The sequence below is a fragment of the Pteropus vampyrus genome, unplaced genomic scaffold, assembly GCF_000151845.1.
Source record: "Pteropus vampyrus isolate Shadow unplaced genomic scaffold, Pvam_2.0 Scaffold394, whole genome shotgun sequence".
Classification (NCBI taxonomy): Eukaryota; Metazoa; Chordata; class Mammalia; order Chiroptera; family Pteropodidae; genus Pteropus; species Pteropus vampyrus.
Window position 1 is genome coordinate 1438968 of NW_011889175.1, and position 16608 is coordinate 1455575.

Below are 16608 nucleotides of genomic sequence, written 5' to 3' on the forward strand. Positions count from 1 at the left end.
AAGCCATGGGTACCGCTCCGGCTGGTCTTTGAACACCTCTCGGAAGAGCCCAAAGGGCGGCAAGAGAAGCAAAACGAGCAGGGGTTCGCAAGCGGAAACAGCCCAGGGGCCCAGGGAGGGGTAGCTAGGCCAGCTTGGGGCCAGGCTGGGCTCCCACGGAGGCGGGGCCAACCCCAAAGGCTGCGCAGCCTGGGTGGGGCCAGACCAGCTGGGACCTGGCGACAACGGAGCGCTGACCCTTGCCTGGCGCCAACCTCGGGTGTTCCAGAGGCTTCCGCTAGACCACAATTCTCAGGGGCTCGCCCCGGCAGCCTCCCTCCCTGGCTTAGCCTCACCTCCCGCGCTGCTGGCCGTATCTGGGCCTCCGCGCATAGCACGCCGGGAATTGTAGTTTTCTCCTAGCGCACCTATGCCGGAAAGGAGCGCGGGTGGGACTGCGTTTCCCAGAGTGCAGCGGGGCGACGAGGGAAGGCAGGGGGGAAGGGACAGTCGGTCGCAGATCGTGCTGGTTTGCCGTCGCCGCTGCCGCCATCGTGCCAGCCCCTCGGGTGAGTGTCGGGGTTAGCGCGCCGGGGCGGGGGTTGGGACGCAGGAGCCGCGCTCCGGGCCGCCTGGAGCCTCAGCTGCGAGTTCCCGGGCGGCCCCTCCCCTCCGCACCCCCCCCCGGCGGCCCGAAGCCGCGCGGGACCGGGGCCATGTGTCGCGCGCGGCTCCGCCTCCCGCCGGTCCTCTGAGGCGGCGGCCGGGGGTAACACAGAGAGGCAGGCAGGCAGGCAGGCAGGCAGGCAGGCAGGCGTCTATCAAGGCCATTCGTGCACATGGCAGGTGTACCGGACTGAGCTGGGGCAGGGCCTTTTTCTCTGGTTCGGACCACCCTGATGGGACTCAACGGGCCCCGCCCCGTCTGGCCTAGCTTGGCCTGCCAAAGTCCCGCAAGCTCTGCAGGCAGGCTAGTGGGCAGACCCCAGCCCCACGTTCTACCACCCGCCTGCGAAGGATGCGGGGGTGGGGAAGCGCTACCCGACCCGCTCCAGAGTCAACTTTGGGTAAGGGCGGCCGCCTGCCTGCCAGCCGCAGCCCGGGCTTAGGACCCTCACAGGGTTTCCGACCATAGCCTGGCTAGGATGTAGGTGAACGCTCCTCTGCTTGTCTCCCCACTGGGAGTGCACGCAACCTCCCCCCTCAACTCTTTGGAACTCATGCGTAAGTTCTTCGTAAAGGGGAGGGTCAAGTAATGTGGGGCGGGAGGTATTGCACGTGGGACTTCACCCCCGACCAACGTTAGAGGATCTGGCCTGATACGATGAGGTAGCTCAGGGTAGGCTCAGCCCCCGCCCTTCTCTCTGAGTGACCAGGCCCCAGCTGTGGGTGGGTTGGCCCGCGGTGTTAGTGAAGGAAGAGAGGAAGGAAGCCAAGGAGGTGAGATTGGACGTGTCAGTCTCCTACACATTATTAGATCTCTGAGGCACAACCTAATCCTCATATCTGCCCCTCCCAGAGTCATCTATCCTCCTCCCACAGAGGTGAATGATTCCATAAGAAAGGTAATGATAAGGTGAGATTCAATGGAGGGGAAAATAGAATCCAGGCCTGAGACCCCTGAGACCAGTGCCCAGCTAGAGGCTAGGCTGGAAACGCATTGGGGGCAAAGCACATTTGGGCTGTGGGGCTCAGATTCAGACTCTGTGGGGCCCTTCTGAAGTCCTGGTGGTAGAACTAGAGCTGAAAGCTGCAAAAAGTCAGGCTTCCCTCACTTGCTTTCTCACTTTCCAACAGCTCTAGTGTGATCTGTGAACAGGTAGTAAGCTGGTTGGGCCTTGGGAAATTGCCCTTAATGATGGCTCCAGGGACCCCATTGAGTTCTGGGAGAAGGGGAGTATCTAGTCATAGAGTAGTCTTCCGACAGGCTTTGTAAAAGCATTTCCGATTGAATGATAAATTAAGGGACCAGTTTATTGAATACCATGGGATTTTGGAAGAGAGAGCTTGTCAACCCTTGATTCCTCTGACCCAGCATGGTTTCTGAGCTGTAGTTCTTGTGGGGACTTAAAAAGCAGCTAAGTCTCTGCAGTCCTGACCTAAGCAGTAAACAGGTGTCTTAGAGGAGTTGAGTTAGACCTATGATGCAGCAAGCCTCCACCTCTGGACTTCCCCCATCTTGTGTATTTCCCTGGGTTATGGTTTTTTTTTTGATCATTGGGTTTTGGCCTTGGAAGTTTTCGTGCAGTTGAATTGTTCTGTCTAGTCATTCTCCCTGATTAGGGTATACAGGCAAGGATCTGTCCAGATCTCTCTCACGAGGGTCTGCCTTCTCTCTGAACTCAGTCTTCGTAGTCCACATCCCAGCCCATGATCACATGGAAGTCAGGTTCATTCAGTGGTCTCAAGAGAGGCGTGGTTTGTCAGTGGAGTTGGGCAACAAGGAGGGATTGACTACTCACAGAACACACAAAGGATCAGTATGGTGGAATTTCTTAGTGTAAGAAGCAGTTCTTTCAAGACCCTCTTTAATTGTCTGGATTGGTTCTTTCTAGGATACAGGTTTTGGTGAGTTAGGCTTAAGGCAGTGGATTAATTTGTACATTCCAAGGCCCTAGATGGCTTGATCACAAGGTCAAAAGATACTGTTCCTTCTCCAAGGTTACACTGGAGTAGGAGGAATTCAGTTCCCTCCCTTTCATTCCAGTACTTCTAGAAGTTCCCTATATAACTTCTGTGTTTGGAGTCAGCTATCTATTGCTAGGCATCCTGATCCCCCAAGAATCCTTGATCTTTCTGGAACTTGGCAGGCCATCTGGGTGGATCTCAGAGATAAGAGGAGAATGCTGAGGTTCTCCAGAATCTGTCTTCATCTTATATTTGTGTAAGGCTGACTTGGAAAGTGAGGCTTGGCACCGTGCAGTCGGGATGTGGCTGCATAAGCATGGGGGCAGGGTATGAGGATGCTTGGGTCCTCAACCAGCTCAAAACTAGGTCCGTTAGTGACATGGAGCCCAGCTCTCCTCTCTGAGCCACATCTCATTTTATTCTGTTTTTGCAGTTGGTGGGTTGAGATGGGATGAATGGTTTAAGAGATGTAGGATTCTCAAATTTTAGAACTGGAAGCCACCTTTTATCAAAAAATTCTAGAATTCCCTTACTGAGGTATTAGTATCTTGCTTGAAATGATTTTTTTTCTCCTTTCTCACCAATAATCAGTTTATTCAGCAACCATTCTTTGGGCCCTTTCTATGTGTCAGATTCCAGGCTGAGGCTGGAGCACCCAGTCCTGGTGCTGGGGAAAGGAGGTCATAGTAGTGGGGGAAACAGGGGTATTGTTGCTCTTAATGTGCTGAGGGCTAAGTTGAAGGGACTCATAGGGGAGGGGCTCTTGCCCCTGTGCAGAAGAAGGGGCTCCTGAATGATTAGAGCACCAAAGAGGAAAGGCTTTTGGTGAGCCCACACTCCTCTTCAGTACACAGAGCAAGGTATACCTCCAGACGATGGGCCCAGGAAGGTCCAGGGTCCCTTGAGTAAAGCTGTTCCCACTTTAAATTGCTATGGCTGTTGATTTTAGGTGCTGTCTTCTACAGCCTGGCCTTCTTCCATCCCTCACGGGTCTCTGCTGGGTGTTCTCCCAGCACCTAGGAATCTCACCAGCATTTTGCGGTCTGTGGCCTTTCTGTTCCCTGCCTGGAGCCTAAGTTTGTGGCTTTTGCTTCTTTACTGAGACTCTCTCAAATCACTTATATAAGTGCCCAGTGCTCCTGGAGTGGTACCCATCAGGAAGGACATCTTCCCAGAGTGAGACACAGAGGCACCTTCCTTAGGATAAAGGAGGATAGTCCTTTTAGTGAGAGGTGGATCCGAAAACTCTCCTATAGGATGGACACTGAAAGTTGTGCAGGATTTCTGTGGGCTGGGGTTGAGCTGAATGTCCTGATGGGCCTTTTTTTTTTTTTTTGTTGGGCCATCTGAGGATCTTTGGGTGTTTGGAGTTGAATTTGGGTTGGCTACGACTTCTCCGGCTTTGAGATTCTGTGATTCTCTTGCTCTGACCATATGTGGCAGGAATCCTTGACTCCTTCCCTGAAGGAAGTGGCAGCGTGTGGGCTATCCTTGGAATGACTTACAGGCCACTGAGATATCATTCTGGTCAGCACCCTGACCACTAGGTGTGTGTGGCACTTTTCCCCCTCTCACTTTGTCAGCTAGAATGTGTCTTCCTGGAAAGAATCCTTTGTTCAAGTCTGGCTGCGACTGCAGAAGTGTCTTAGTGGTCAGGGAAGAGGGATACAAGAGGGCCAGGTTTAGCCCTGCTCATCACCGACTCCCATCACCGACTGACGAGAACTTCCTCTCACTGACCTGGGCCTTCCTCCTTATGTGTTACTGGTACCTGTTCTGTGCCAACTTCCTAAGCCAAAGAAGAGAACCTGGAGAAGGAGAACCCCCATCAGGAGAGAACCTGGAGAAGGAGAACCCCCATCAGGAGAGAAGTATGTCCAAGATGCCTGGGAACTGAGGGCTATTTACCTCAGGAAACTAGAGGAATTTGTTTCTTAAAGCCTCAGGTAGTCCTTTAGAGCCACTGGGTCTCACCAGGGCAGAGACTGCTGCTCTGGAAGGCTGTCTGTGTGTAGAGACATTGGTCCCACTTGTTAGAGGTGGTTTCAGGCCTAGGAGAATGCAAGTCTGAGTTGTCTCTCTGGTGTAAACCTGCCTTGGTGGCTGAGCCAGGCACCCAAGGGCTTTCTGTCTTGAGGGCCATGGAGCTTGCAGATTTCAGAGAAGAAAAGGCCTGGGCTCCTATCCTCACCACCTCATTTTGCTTTCCGCTACTTGACACTGGCTCTCAGCTATTACAGTACAGGTCGATTTCATGGACATTTTAATGCTGGCTCTGCTAGTAGCCTTGTGTAGTCTTGAAATTTTTTCTTAACCCATTGGAGTCTTGGTTTCCTCATCTACAAAGTGATGATAATCATACCAGCTTTACAGGGCTGTGAGGTTTAAAGGTGAGAACACACACAACTGTTTGGCTTACAGGAGACATTCCCTCTGCCACCCTGGGGACTCCATGTCCAGCCCTTGATTACCCTGCTTAGTTTCAGAGTGTTACACTGGTACTGGCCAGGCATAGTGGCTAACCATGGGGTAGTCACTTAGGAGCTTTAGGGCCCACAGGGGGAGCCAAATCCATGTGTACCTAACCAGAAAGAAAGTTCATGGAAGAGAGCTGGCTAAGACAGGGACCCCAGAGATCTCTGAGCAAGCTGGGAAAGGGAGGCTAGTCCGGGATTGAGGAAGTGCAGAGCAGAGGCCAGAATGTAGATCTCAGGATACAACTTCTGGGCCATGCAGGGCAGTCTGAAGGCTCTGGAGCCATCCCTCTCGGCGGAAGAGGAAAAGGCCTTCAGAGTGCAAGGGAGCATCTAGACCTCAGAGGTCTGCCTCAAGAAAGGGTTCTGTCCTGGCACCAGACCTTGGCTAATTTCTCTCCAGATTTTAGGCTGCAGGGTGGTAAACAAGGCAGGTGCCAGTTCCGGGTTGAGGCTGCTCAATGGTTTGGCGTCCCTGCGGGAGGCTGAGACACCCACCTTCTTCTTGGCTCTTGACCTAGTGTTCACCTAGGCCCTGACAGTAACTCCTTACAGCTGGGTTCTCTTTATACCCTCAGTTGATTACCCTTAACATTGCTGCAATTAACTGATGCGATATCACAAGGGAGAGGAGGCACAGACTAGAGTCCAGGCCTTTAAGAGTAGGGTTGTGTGCCTGCTGTTCAGCCACAGCTGTCCCTCAGGTGACTGGGACTTTGGGAGTGAGAGAGAGATGGAGCGGGAGCGAAGCCCCACTTGCCACATACCTCAGACAAACAGATGGCTGGGTGAATGACAGGATCGTTTCCTGACAACTCAAATAGGAGATGTAGGTGGAGGGGAAGGGGGTCACTTGGTCACTTAGATTGAGCAGGGTTTTCTCACAACTCATTCCTTCTCCAGAGAAGAAGGGCTGGCCTCTTAGCCCTGGCTCCTAGGCGTTCATGGACTTTGTCAACAAATAGTTATTGAGGACCAAGCTAGGCACCGTGGAAACAGGGGCGCACTGGTCAGAGAGATAGACCATAAACAAATATGTAAGAGTGACAATCTCATGCAGTGACAAGTTCTAAGAAAACAACACAGGATGGTGAAATGAATAAGCAGCTACTTTAGACTGAGTAGTCAGGGAAGTTATCTGTAATGAGGTGACATTTGAGCTGACACATGGGTGACAAGAACCAGTCTCCTGAAGATTTAGGGAGAAGAATGATCCAGGTAGAAAGAGCAACAGTTGCAAAGCCCTAGGATGAGAACAGGCTTAGCATGTTTCAGAAACAAGAAAATGCCTAGTGGCTGTCAAGGAAGGAGGGTTGGGTGGGTGGCAAGGAGATAAAGTTGGACAGCCAGGAGGGCAGGTCGCCCAAGGCCTTGAAGGCAGAATAAGTGGTTCAGACTTTGTCAGTGGAGAATGGGAAAGGAAGTCATTGGAGGGCCATAGGACAGGATACATAGCACCTCTCAGACCATGAATTCAGAGGGGCAGTTTGTTCCTGAAGAACAGGCACCCTGCAGTGTCTTCCTGTCTGCTGGGCTGTATACTGCATTTCTCCTCTCCCTGCAATACAAGCCTATGCTGTGGGCCCAAGAAGTTTAAGCCAAGGTTGGCTATAAGTCCCACCCCTTGGAGGAGTCCTTCCCAGCCTATGTGCTTCAGGGCTGTTAGGGACTTGGCAGAAAGTAATTGTGAGGGTAATAGCCACCATTGGTCCCGATTTCAAGGACCCCACTACGAGCTCAGCTCATCTGCTGATGTTCCCTGTGCACCTTGGTGATGAGTCCTCAAACATGTGAGCATCTTTCTGTGCATTAGTCTGGAGTTAGTGATATCCTCTTCCTCATCACTGTCCTGCCCCAGGTCCAGCAAGGCCAGGATCTCTCTGCTGAGATGGTAGAGCTGGGTCGTGACTGATGATTTGGAGAAACTGAAATCATTTCCCATGAAAACAATTGTTTGGTGGAAATCTGCCTGGTACCTTTGTTTAGAGGCAGAAGTCTTTGTCTGAGAAAGCCAAGGTCAGAGATAGGGATTCTCTGTGAGTGTGTGCTCAGCCATCTCCAGATCATTTGTGACTGGGAATCTTGGTTCTGGAGTCCACTAAACCTGATTTCATCCAGTTCTACCATCTGTTAGGTTAATGACCTTGAGCATGTTAAAGTTAGCTAACCTCATTTTGCTCATCTCTAACATGGGTGTTGACTCAGGGTGCTAGGGACAAACACATGTAAAGCCCTTAGCATATTTTTATACTTAGAGATGTTATCAGCTGGACAATGCTATTTCAAGTTTTGTCCCTGGAGACACTGACTTAGAATTTAAGGATCAAAATGAAGTTTTTCTATTACCTAACAGGATCTCCTGGGCCAGAGGTTTTAACCTGGGGTCTATGACTGAACCTCAGGGGGTATAAACAACCTGAAATTTTTCACAAGGCTGGGGCATCCCGCCTCTGCACAAAATATTTGGGAGAGGGCCACAGTTTTTGAGACATTCTTAGAGGGTCTTTGCACCCACAGAGACCTAAGGGGCAGTGAAGGCTGATGCTCAGTGTGCAAGAGGTCATCGAGGTCATTTCTGCTCCTCAAGGAGCCTGGCCTCAGTCAGCCTGCGGACTGTTGGGGTGAAGCAGGAGATGGCGTGGTCAGCGGCCCTCTCAGAAGAGCCGTAGGAGAAGCCGTCATGAAGGTCAGTCCCCCATCTGATGTGAGGCTGCCTCTGAGCCTTGGCATTCTGTTTCTTTCCAGGCTGTTCTTCCACAGTAACTGTATTAGAAACAAGGTTAGGGCTTGCTGGCTGCCCTGGGGGATGTCCTCCCAGCCTGGCCCAGACCTCTCCCCTATGTTGCATGGGGGTGGGAGGGGGGCTCCGCACTGGGCTTCTTTTTCTGGATTCAGGAATGCTGCCTCCCAGCCATGAGTTGGAAGCTTTATGGCAGATTTAGAGTCAGAAACTGTAAGTCTTGTAGTTTGCTGGGCCATGCTCTGTGCAGGGAGATTGGGAGTGTGGCAAGAACCACACCAGAATCCTCAGGGCCCAGAGCTACAGTGTTTAGGCAGAGGAGTGGCCCTTGGGTGTGTTGATATGGGGTTGGAGATCAGCCTTTGAGTCTGGAAAGGAGTCTGTCCCTAAAGAGGTGGGGTCTGAGCAGTGGAAGAACAGGGACTGACCAGGCGGATGGACGAAGGGAGGACAAAACGGTGGGCAAGCACCCGGCAAGTCCTGGTGTGTTTGTGTGTGGAGATGAATCGACGTAGGAGAGAATGGCAGGGGAGGTAGGAGAGAATGGTGTGGATGGCCACTGGTGGAGCTTTGAGGGTTTGGCCTTTAACCCAAAGATGAGGGTGCTGAAAGCGAGGGACATAGCGTTGCGGTTTAGAGCTCAGGGACGCAAAAGTGTCAGAGAAAGCACTGGCCTCAGCCAGAGGACCCAGTGTTGACACTGATGTACTGGATGAGCTTGGAGCAAGAATCCCCACATTGCTCAGTTTTCCCACCTGTGAAGTGGGATGACAGTGGAATCTGACCACATGGCTATTGTGATCATCACATGGAAATATACAAATCAAGGTCAAGCAGACCTTGAATGAGGCTGGTGTAGGCTTCAGTCACATTTTTAAAGCAAAAGACTCAATCCACATAGTTTTGAAAGTTCCCTCTCACACTTTCTGGGAACCCTCCTGTTACTCAGGAGAGCTCCCTCTGCCCTGCTTTGCCCTGTCCCACTGGACCAAAGGTCTCTTCTGTCCCTTTATCCCTGCACCCTCTTCACTCTGCCACTACTTCTGCCGAGTAGTTTTTGTATTAGCAAGTTATCACACCATTAAGAACAAAATTGAAAAAAGGAAAAAATACCCCCACACTTCCTCTGCTTCACCGACCCACCACATGGCAACACTTTTCTTGTCTTTGGATCAGCTTCTAACCTTAGTTTCCCTCACCCTCCATCTCAGGCTTCCCAGTTTTGTCCCTGGTTTTTTTTTTTTTTTTGGTCCTTATCTCTTTTCATTTCCCCCAGACATTTGCTTATTCTGTTTCTTTTGATAAGCATACTCTTCAAGACCTTCCCTGAGGGCTGTCCATCCTTACTGAGGAGGGAAAGATGGCCCTCACCCACTCTCTCGGCTCTCCCCCTGCCCCAGAGCTCTCGGGGCAGGGTAGGGGTCTGGGCAAGGCATCTTGGTGGTAAAACAGTGAGGTCGCAGCAAAGTCTGGCTGCAGCGAGTGAGCTAAGCATAGTAAATACTAGGGTTGAAGAGGCAGAGATACGTGGGGCTGTGCCCTGCCTCAAGTAATCCAAGTTTGTGTGTGGATAGAGCTACAGTCTGACCCCTTGGAAATCTGATCAGAACAGTATAGCTGAGACTAGCCACGGATCCTGTGCTTTTCCCGCTTGTCGATTCGTTTCTTGGCAGAGTGTAAACTGGGACATACCTTGTGTTCCTGTGTAACAGGCATGGCCTGGTCCAAGTTTTCTTCTCTGCTTATTTTAGACTTTCCTGGACATTTCTTAGTCATCCCAGCACTGAGCTGCTATTTTTAGTGCCACCACCTCCTAGGGGACCTAAAATAAAGCTGGCTCAGCTTCCTGGCCCCTCATTGGCTGAAGTGTTGGTCACAAGCAGGGAGATTGGCTAGGTTGAGGATAAGCCATTGTCTCCCTATACTGTTCCTCCCCACTGGCTCCTCTGGTCTTGGGTGAGGTCACAGGGACTGGAGCGAACTAGCTCTTACATGTTGAGCTGAGGACTTTACCAGGTTCCATTAGTGAGGCTTCACAACCACTGGCAACATCAAGATTCCATCTCCATTTTACAGAGGAGGCAGCTGAGGCCCTAAGAAAGGCAGTGACTTGCATTACCTCCTACCACTGCTGATGGTTGTCTGCCAGGATCGAACCCAACTCCTCACTGCTTTGGTTCAGATCCTGTTTTCAGGAGTGAGGGGCTGGGTTCCTCTACAGTCAAACAGCTACAGAATAACACATGGTTCTGCTGTCATAGGGTCCTGCAGTGAGATGTGGTCTTCCTTAGTCATATGGGGCCTAGCAAAGCCCAAGGGATTTTCTCTTCTAGCACCCTGAGGGCCGTGATGTCTGTAGCTGAGAGGGGACTTCTTGCACCCAGAGATTGGAGAGGGGCAGCCCTTCCTAATGAAGGCAGTGCTAAAGAATGGGGGTCTGAAGAGATGAAATATTTCCCCCTCACAGCCTCCATTTCCCTTCTCCACATCCCTCATCTATTTCTCTGTGATCCCCTGAACTTGTCCCTAGCTCTGAAATCGGTAGGGGTTACCCTCATCAATGAAATAATGCCCTAGAAAGGGCCAGGTGTTAACCTAGCCTCAAAGATGTAAACTTCCCCCTCAAGACTGAGGGGGGGTCACTTGCTATTTTTCTAGCAAGTGGGGCCTTGAGGAGCCTTTACCCCACTCTCACTGAGTCTTCCTTCATCTGCCAGTAAAGTGCTGGGGCAATGTTGAGGCCCTGAGGACTATAATAGAAGACACTTCACATACAGACATCAGTAGTTCCTGGCCTGCAAGATGGGAAGAAGAGCAATAGCTCCAGCCTTGCAGGTTGTTGAGAGGATTAAATGAAAAGCTATGGGGAGAGTGCTTAGTTCCTCCTTTAAGGTCCATCCCCTCATTGGGCATTGGAGGGCTTGCTCTGACCTTCCTTTGTCCTGGCTCCACCCTCAGCACCTATCCTGTGCCCGTTATAGCCCTTTGTCTCATCAACCAGAGCACCTCAAAGGAGAGACTAAGTCCGCTCCACTTCTGGGCTTCTTGCACTGGTCTGTATTAGGAGAGGTCTCTACCAGTTCTCCAGGGCCTCTCCATGTTTCCTATGTGAACAGATTTCAGCAAAGGACTTTCATCATGCTCCAGGAGGCCAGGGCGGGGTGGGGGCCAGTGAAGAATCAGCAGCTGGTGCAGTATCAACACCCCCTCCCCACCCCCGGCCTTGCTGGTCTTGCAGGTCTCAACGAGGCCGGGTGACGCTCCAGAATGGGAGACAAGCCAATTTGGGAGCAGATTGGATCCAGCTTCATTCAACATTACTACCAGTTATTTGATAACGACAGAACCCAACTAGGCGCAATTTACGTAAGTGTGCAGCTCTAAGACAGAAACAAGACCCAGGGGATCAGTTCAGAGGTTGGGCCAATTCTTCTCAGTTCACAAGTTCTGGTAGCCCTCACTGGATTTGGCTGCACCCTTCTATCTGAGCTTCTGTCCCTGGGCCAGGGGGCCTGAGACCTGGCCCAACAACCTAGTCTATACATTCTATCATGTTCCCCAAGAGTGGAGATCCTGGTACCCTGATCATGGTGTTCTAAGCTGGCCATTTCATAGTTTTAGAAAGTGCCTCTGTTCCAGATTGGGCAGCAGCAGGCAGAGGTTAGGCTCATGGTGCCCTCTGGAGGCAGCAGCCATGAGCATCGTCGGTGCAAAGCTGAGCTCTCCTGGGAGCCTCAGGTCTGGTTTACATTTGAGGCCAAAAGCCCCCTGAATGTTCGTGGGAAACAAATGGGATTAGCCCAGAGAGGCTAGAATGTCCTTTGAGAAGCCCTTCTATGTAGGCATTGTTTGCTCCTATTTCACTGGTGTTCATATACACCGAGAACTACTTGTATTTGACCTTGCCCAAGACTTGGTCACAGAAATATGATTGGTCAGGCTATGCCTAGCAGGTGTGCCTGGGATGAGAGTGATAGGAGTCATCCAGCATAGCCTCAGAGCCTGACTGGGCTATGGGCAGACTCTTCTGTCGCCCTGCAAAAAGTGAGGTTCATTCAAGAATTTTGCAAAAAAGAAAGGGATCTTATCACTGGAGGGCCAAATCCAGCACAGGTATTATTTGATTGTTATTATCATAGACAGGAATTTTTTAAAACTTGAACTGATCTGACTCTAGGATCCTGGCACTTTTTCCTCACTGCATCTTAACATAAATTAAAGCAGGTCTGACCCAAAGAAGAGAGTTAGCAAAGTCCTAAAAGAATACTTTGTTTATTTTATTTCACATAATCTTCAGCCTATGTCCCCTTTGAATATCAGGAAACTGAGACTCAGAAAAATAGGTAACTTGTCTAATGTCACAGGTGGTAAGTAGCAGAGGTACTTTTGAGTTCTGCCCCTGAAGGGAAGATCTGGAGGGGAGGAGGGCGAAGCTGGTGGGATGCCTTGGGAGGCCTTGTCAGCCTCCAGCGCTCCCTGACCCCATGGAAGCCCCCATGGATAGGGCCTCAGTGGACCCCAGTCTGAGCTCAAGATGGCGATGAACTTAGGATGTTTCCAGGTTGTTTCTGCTGGCTTCTCTGGAACTGATGCTGATCGATCACACAGCAGGGTGGCTTTTGGCTGAGCCTTGGCCACATACGGCCAGCCTGGGGCTCATGCATATCAGAGGTTAAATAATCTCTTGAATAAAAACTGAGAAATGGACTTACTTAATAAGTCTGTAATTTATTGGCCATTCAGAGCCCGGGCTCTGAGACAATGGGGGCGTAATTAAAGAAGTTGTTAATAGAAAGTTTGGAAGCTGTCTTCAGTACCCTTCTTTAGACAGGCATGGACTCATCTCCCCATGATTCTTTTTAGGGTCTTTTCAGGGCCTCTGAGATATTCTTTGTGCTCTGAGGCCCTGACTCCTGGTTTCCTGGTTTTCAGATTGACGCATCATGCCTTACGTGGGAAGGACAGCAATTCCAGGGGAAAGCTGCCATTGTGGAGAAGTTATCTGTAAGTAAGGGCCAGGGCTGGGTTATAGACAGCTCCTTCCCTGCCCTGCTGACCACAGCCTACCACCCACTCTTTCTCTTGCAGAGCCTTCCGTTCCAGAAAATCCAGCACAGCATCACGGCGCAGGACCATCAGCCCACGCCGGATAGCTGCATCATCAGTATGGTTGTGGGCCAGTTAAAGGTAATAGTGCTGCTAGAGAGAAGCAGGCAGGCAGAGGAGAGCCCTGCGCCCTTGCCTTCCCTGTTTTATGACCTGCTTATCAAGGGACACCCAGACAAAGTGACTGTCTAGAGCTATGTAGATCAGTACAATAGCCACCAGCCACATGTGGTGATTTTTTAATTACATTAATTAAAATGAAATAAAATGTAGTTCCTCAGTTATACTAGCTCTATTTCAAGTGCTCATTAACTTGTAGCTGCCCATTGGACAGCACAGACATAGAATGTTTCTGTTGTTGCAGAAAATTCTATTGGAGAACACTGGTCTAGAGCCTTTTTGGAAAAGGGACAAGATGTATAGAAGCAGGATGAGGCTATGGTGCCAAGCCGGTGGGCCTTCATATTGCCCCAAGGCATAGGTGGGACTTCTGCAAGCAGTTGACCTTGGACAGACCAGCTGGGTACCAAGTAGCACTCCCCTGTTTGAGTCTGTGCTGCCACTATGTAAGTTGGCTGCTGACTCCTTCACTTGAGCAAAGCAGATTCCCGGAACTCCTGTTTCTCTCTGCATCTTCCCTTCCCCTTCTCAAGACTTGTCCTCTTCAGAGCCTTCCTGCAGCCCCTCAGCACCCCTACCTCGAGAACTCTTCTAGGATCTCCTACCTATTGTGCTTTGCAGACTGGAGCCAGATTGTTAGTTTCCAAAAAGCCTCTCCTTCCTAAAGCAGGACAGATTGGCTGACCTTTGACCGGGTCCCACCCTCCTGGGCCTGTGTCATGGTGGGGCTCAGAATAAGACTTTCTCCCTAGGCTAGGCAGGGCTTCCTGAGTCTAATGCAGTGGTGGCGGGAGGGGGCCCTTGCTCTCTGCAGTAGACTCAGGGACCTGGCTTCTGGCCTGGACTTCCTTGTCAGTTTCTCTTGCCTGTCCGAGATGCCCTGCCCAGAATCTGCTCAGATAGGCCCTTTGAAGTGAGGAAGTCTCTCCAGGGGTCTCAGTGCCCACTTCCCCAGGCAGGGGTCAGTCAGCAGCGCCCCTTCCCACATGGTTTTAGGTTCTTTCTTGTATTTCTGTTCAATTCCAAGCCCTCAAAAGACTGATTTGCCTCCTTGCTGATAATTCCCAGGAAAACTGGTGATATTAGAGACAGCACTGATTAGCTGGGCTCCTACCTCAACTAGGCCTCATCATGGTCTTTTGCAGTTTGACTGGAGGTCTCTTGCTTTTCTGTTTTCAACAGATCGCCTGATAGCGATACTTTATTTTTTCCCCTGTAGAGCTGTGATCACAGTGTGAACTCAGTTTTGAGCCTTTTCTCAGATATTTGGCCACAGTCAGTATTAGCAATAGCTTTTCCTGATCGGACACTAAGAGTGTTTAGAATACTGTAAACTTACATGGTGAGTACTGCATAACTTTTTCAAATTGATCACTTGTGCTTAGAGACATGGGCTCAGAGGCAGATATGTTCTCTTCTCTTGCTGTAGCTAACTAGTGAATTGTTGTGTAATTTAAGCACACACAGCAGTGTTTCATATGTTATATCAATTCACATTCACAATTTTCCCTTGGCTATACTGGGATTTGAGTCCAAGACAGTAAGGTATGATCCCAAAGTCAGCATCCTGTGCCCAGTTCCCCTATCACTGAGCTCTCTTCCTGTTCCTTTGCCCCCCTTACTGAATGATTTTTCTCTCCCTACAGGCTGATGAAGACCCCATCATGGGGTTCCACCAGATGTTCCTATTAAAGAACATCAATGATGCTTGGGTTTGCACCAATGACATGTTCAGGCTTGCCCTGCACAACTTCGGCTGACCTCCTCCCAGCCAGGCACTCATGCTGTTTCCTCCTCCCTCCTCTTCCCAATACTATTCACACTCCTCCAGATGCTCCAAATATCATACACAAATGAGCAGGGCCGCGGTGGTAGTGGGCGCAGTGCGCTGCTGCTACCGAGGTATTGTGCATGATGTTTGGACGCTAGACTAGTTGCATCTGACAGGAGAAGTTTGTGTTGTACCAGCGCATGCCTTGGAAAGACTTAAGTAATGCAAAAGGTTGTCTTTTTTTTTTTTTTTTTTTTTTTTTTTAATCTACTGACAAGTTGCTCTAGTAACCCAAAGAAGTGAAGGAGAAAGCAGCTGCCTCACCGCCCAGATATTGATTTGTTCGGATGTTTCAATGCCTCATGATACAATAAAACCACAAAAGTTTTCTTAACAGTTTAAATTGTTTTAATTAGTTTAATAGTGCGCTGGGCATCAATAACAACCCTGCCCCATTGGCTCTCTCATGTCTCACCCTCCCACATCTACCCCAGCTCAGCAATACCTATTGCAACGAGAAAACTACTGAAGCAGCACTCCCATCTAGCTTCTCAGAAGCCATGTAGGATAGCATTCCCTTCCCCAGCCCATGCAGTCTTGAGAAAGTGAGCCGCAGACAGAGCTCAAGGCTGGCCTGAAGCTTCCCTTGCACTGAAGCCTCTGCAGTCAGTTGTGACACCTGTGACCTCTACAGTGGGTAGGGTCAGGCTGTCATAATGAGAGATGACCCAGAATCCCACCAAAGATGGAGAGGCCTTGGCAAAAAGGCCCATCAAGTTCAGGTGCTCTGTACTGAGGACCCAGTGAAACCAAGGATGAGCAGAGCTTTGAGGAAGAGGGGCCTGTTCTATCTCCAGAAGGGTCAAGATCATGTCCAGGGTGCCTCACAAACCTCAAGCCAGGAAGAGGGGAGCTCAGATCTTGTACCACTGCTTTAGATATCGTTGCTCAAAGGCAAGTGTCCAGAACAGCCAGCCAGATCCAAGCCTCGTTGGGTTGAAATATAGATTTAGAGCTATGACAGAAGGCCATCTGAATTGGGAGGGATTTGTACTTTAGGATTTCTCACCCCTCACACCTTTCCTCAAGGTATCTTTAGGCCTTCTATTCCCTCCCTTGCCATGCATCTTCAAATTCCAAGAAGTCTTAGCTATTGGTGCAGTTTATGCTCCTCAGTTTTGGGGACAGAGGTCTTGCCCAGGGCAAATCTTGCCCTTTAGCCCTGAGACCTTGTGGCAAGGTAGCAACCACAGGCTAAAACCAAACCCAGGACTTGGGCTGGTGCCCTGTTGGGGGGTTTAGGATTAATGAGGGCACCACAGCTATGCCTAACCTGTACCATTCCTTTCTTCCTGTACTATGGGTGGAGGCCAAGGACTTCCTCATACTCCTGGAGGTTGTCTGGCTGTACTGGGCACAGGGCTGGATGATGTACTGTTTGAGAGGACAGCATACTCAGGAGATTTCAGTGGGACTGATTTCTAGGCTACTGTGTATATGGGGGTGGGAGTGCAGGAGAGAGGTAGACGCCTGTTGCCTCTTAAACCACCCTGTATAAAATTACAGTATAGCATCTTCCATGTACGCGTGCCTGAAATATCTGCAATAAAGAGGTGTTTGTAAACTGTGTTTTTTTCCTTCCTGAGGATGCCATGTTGGGCAAGGGGATGTTGAGGGACAATAGGGAACAATGTGATGTTTGTGGTGGGACTGTTTCCTGCTCTTGTAATTTCTGGGCCTTCTGACATCGCTGGTCGCCTCAGGCATTATGAGAACAGCCTGGGTGGCCG

At 50.4% G+C, this 16608-nt stretch overlaps 1 protein-coding gene across 2 annotated transcripts; it reads left to right on the top strand.

Moving 5' to 3' along the window:
• The first annotated feature begins 397 nt into the window (after positions 1-397).
• NUTF2 (nuclear transport factor 2) lies at positions 398-15221 on the top strand. 2 transcript variants are annotated; one of them, XM_011380511.2, is made up of 6 exons: positions 444-548; positions 7599-7767; positions 11060-11187; positions 12754-12825; positions 12910-13008; positions 14694-15221. In XM_011380511.2, the coding sequence occupies exons 3-6, from the start codon at positions 11089-11091 to the stop codon at positions 14805-14807; spliced, it is 384 nt and encodes a 127-aa protein (XP_011378813.1). In that variant the 5' UTR covers positions 444-548; positions 7599-7767; positions 11060-11088; the 3' UTR covers positions 14808-15221. The 2 variants fall into 2 exon arrangements, with proteins under 2 accessions (XP_011378811.1, XP_011378813.1); XM_011380509.2 differs by lacking the exon at positions 7599-7767 and having other exon boundaries at positions 398-548.
• Positions 15222-16608: the final 1387 nt, after the last annotated feature.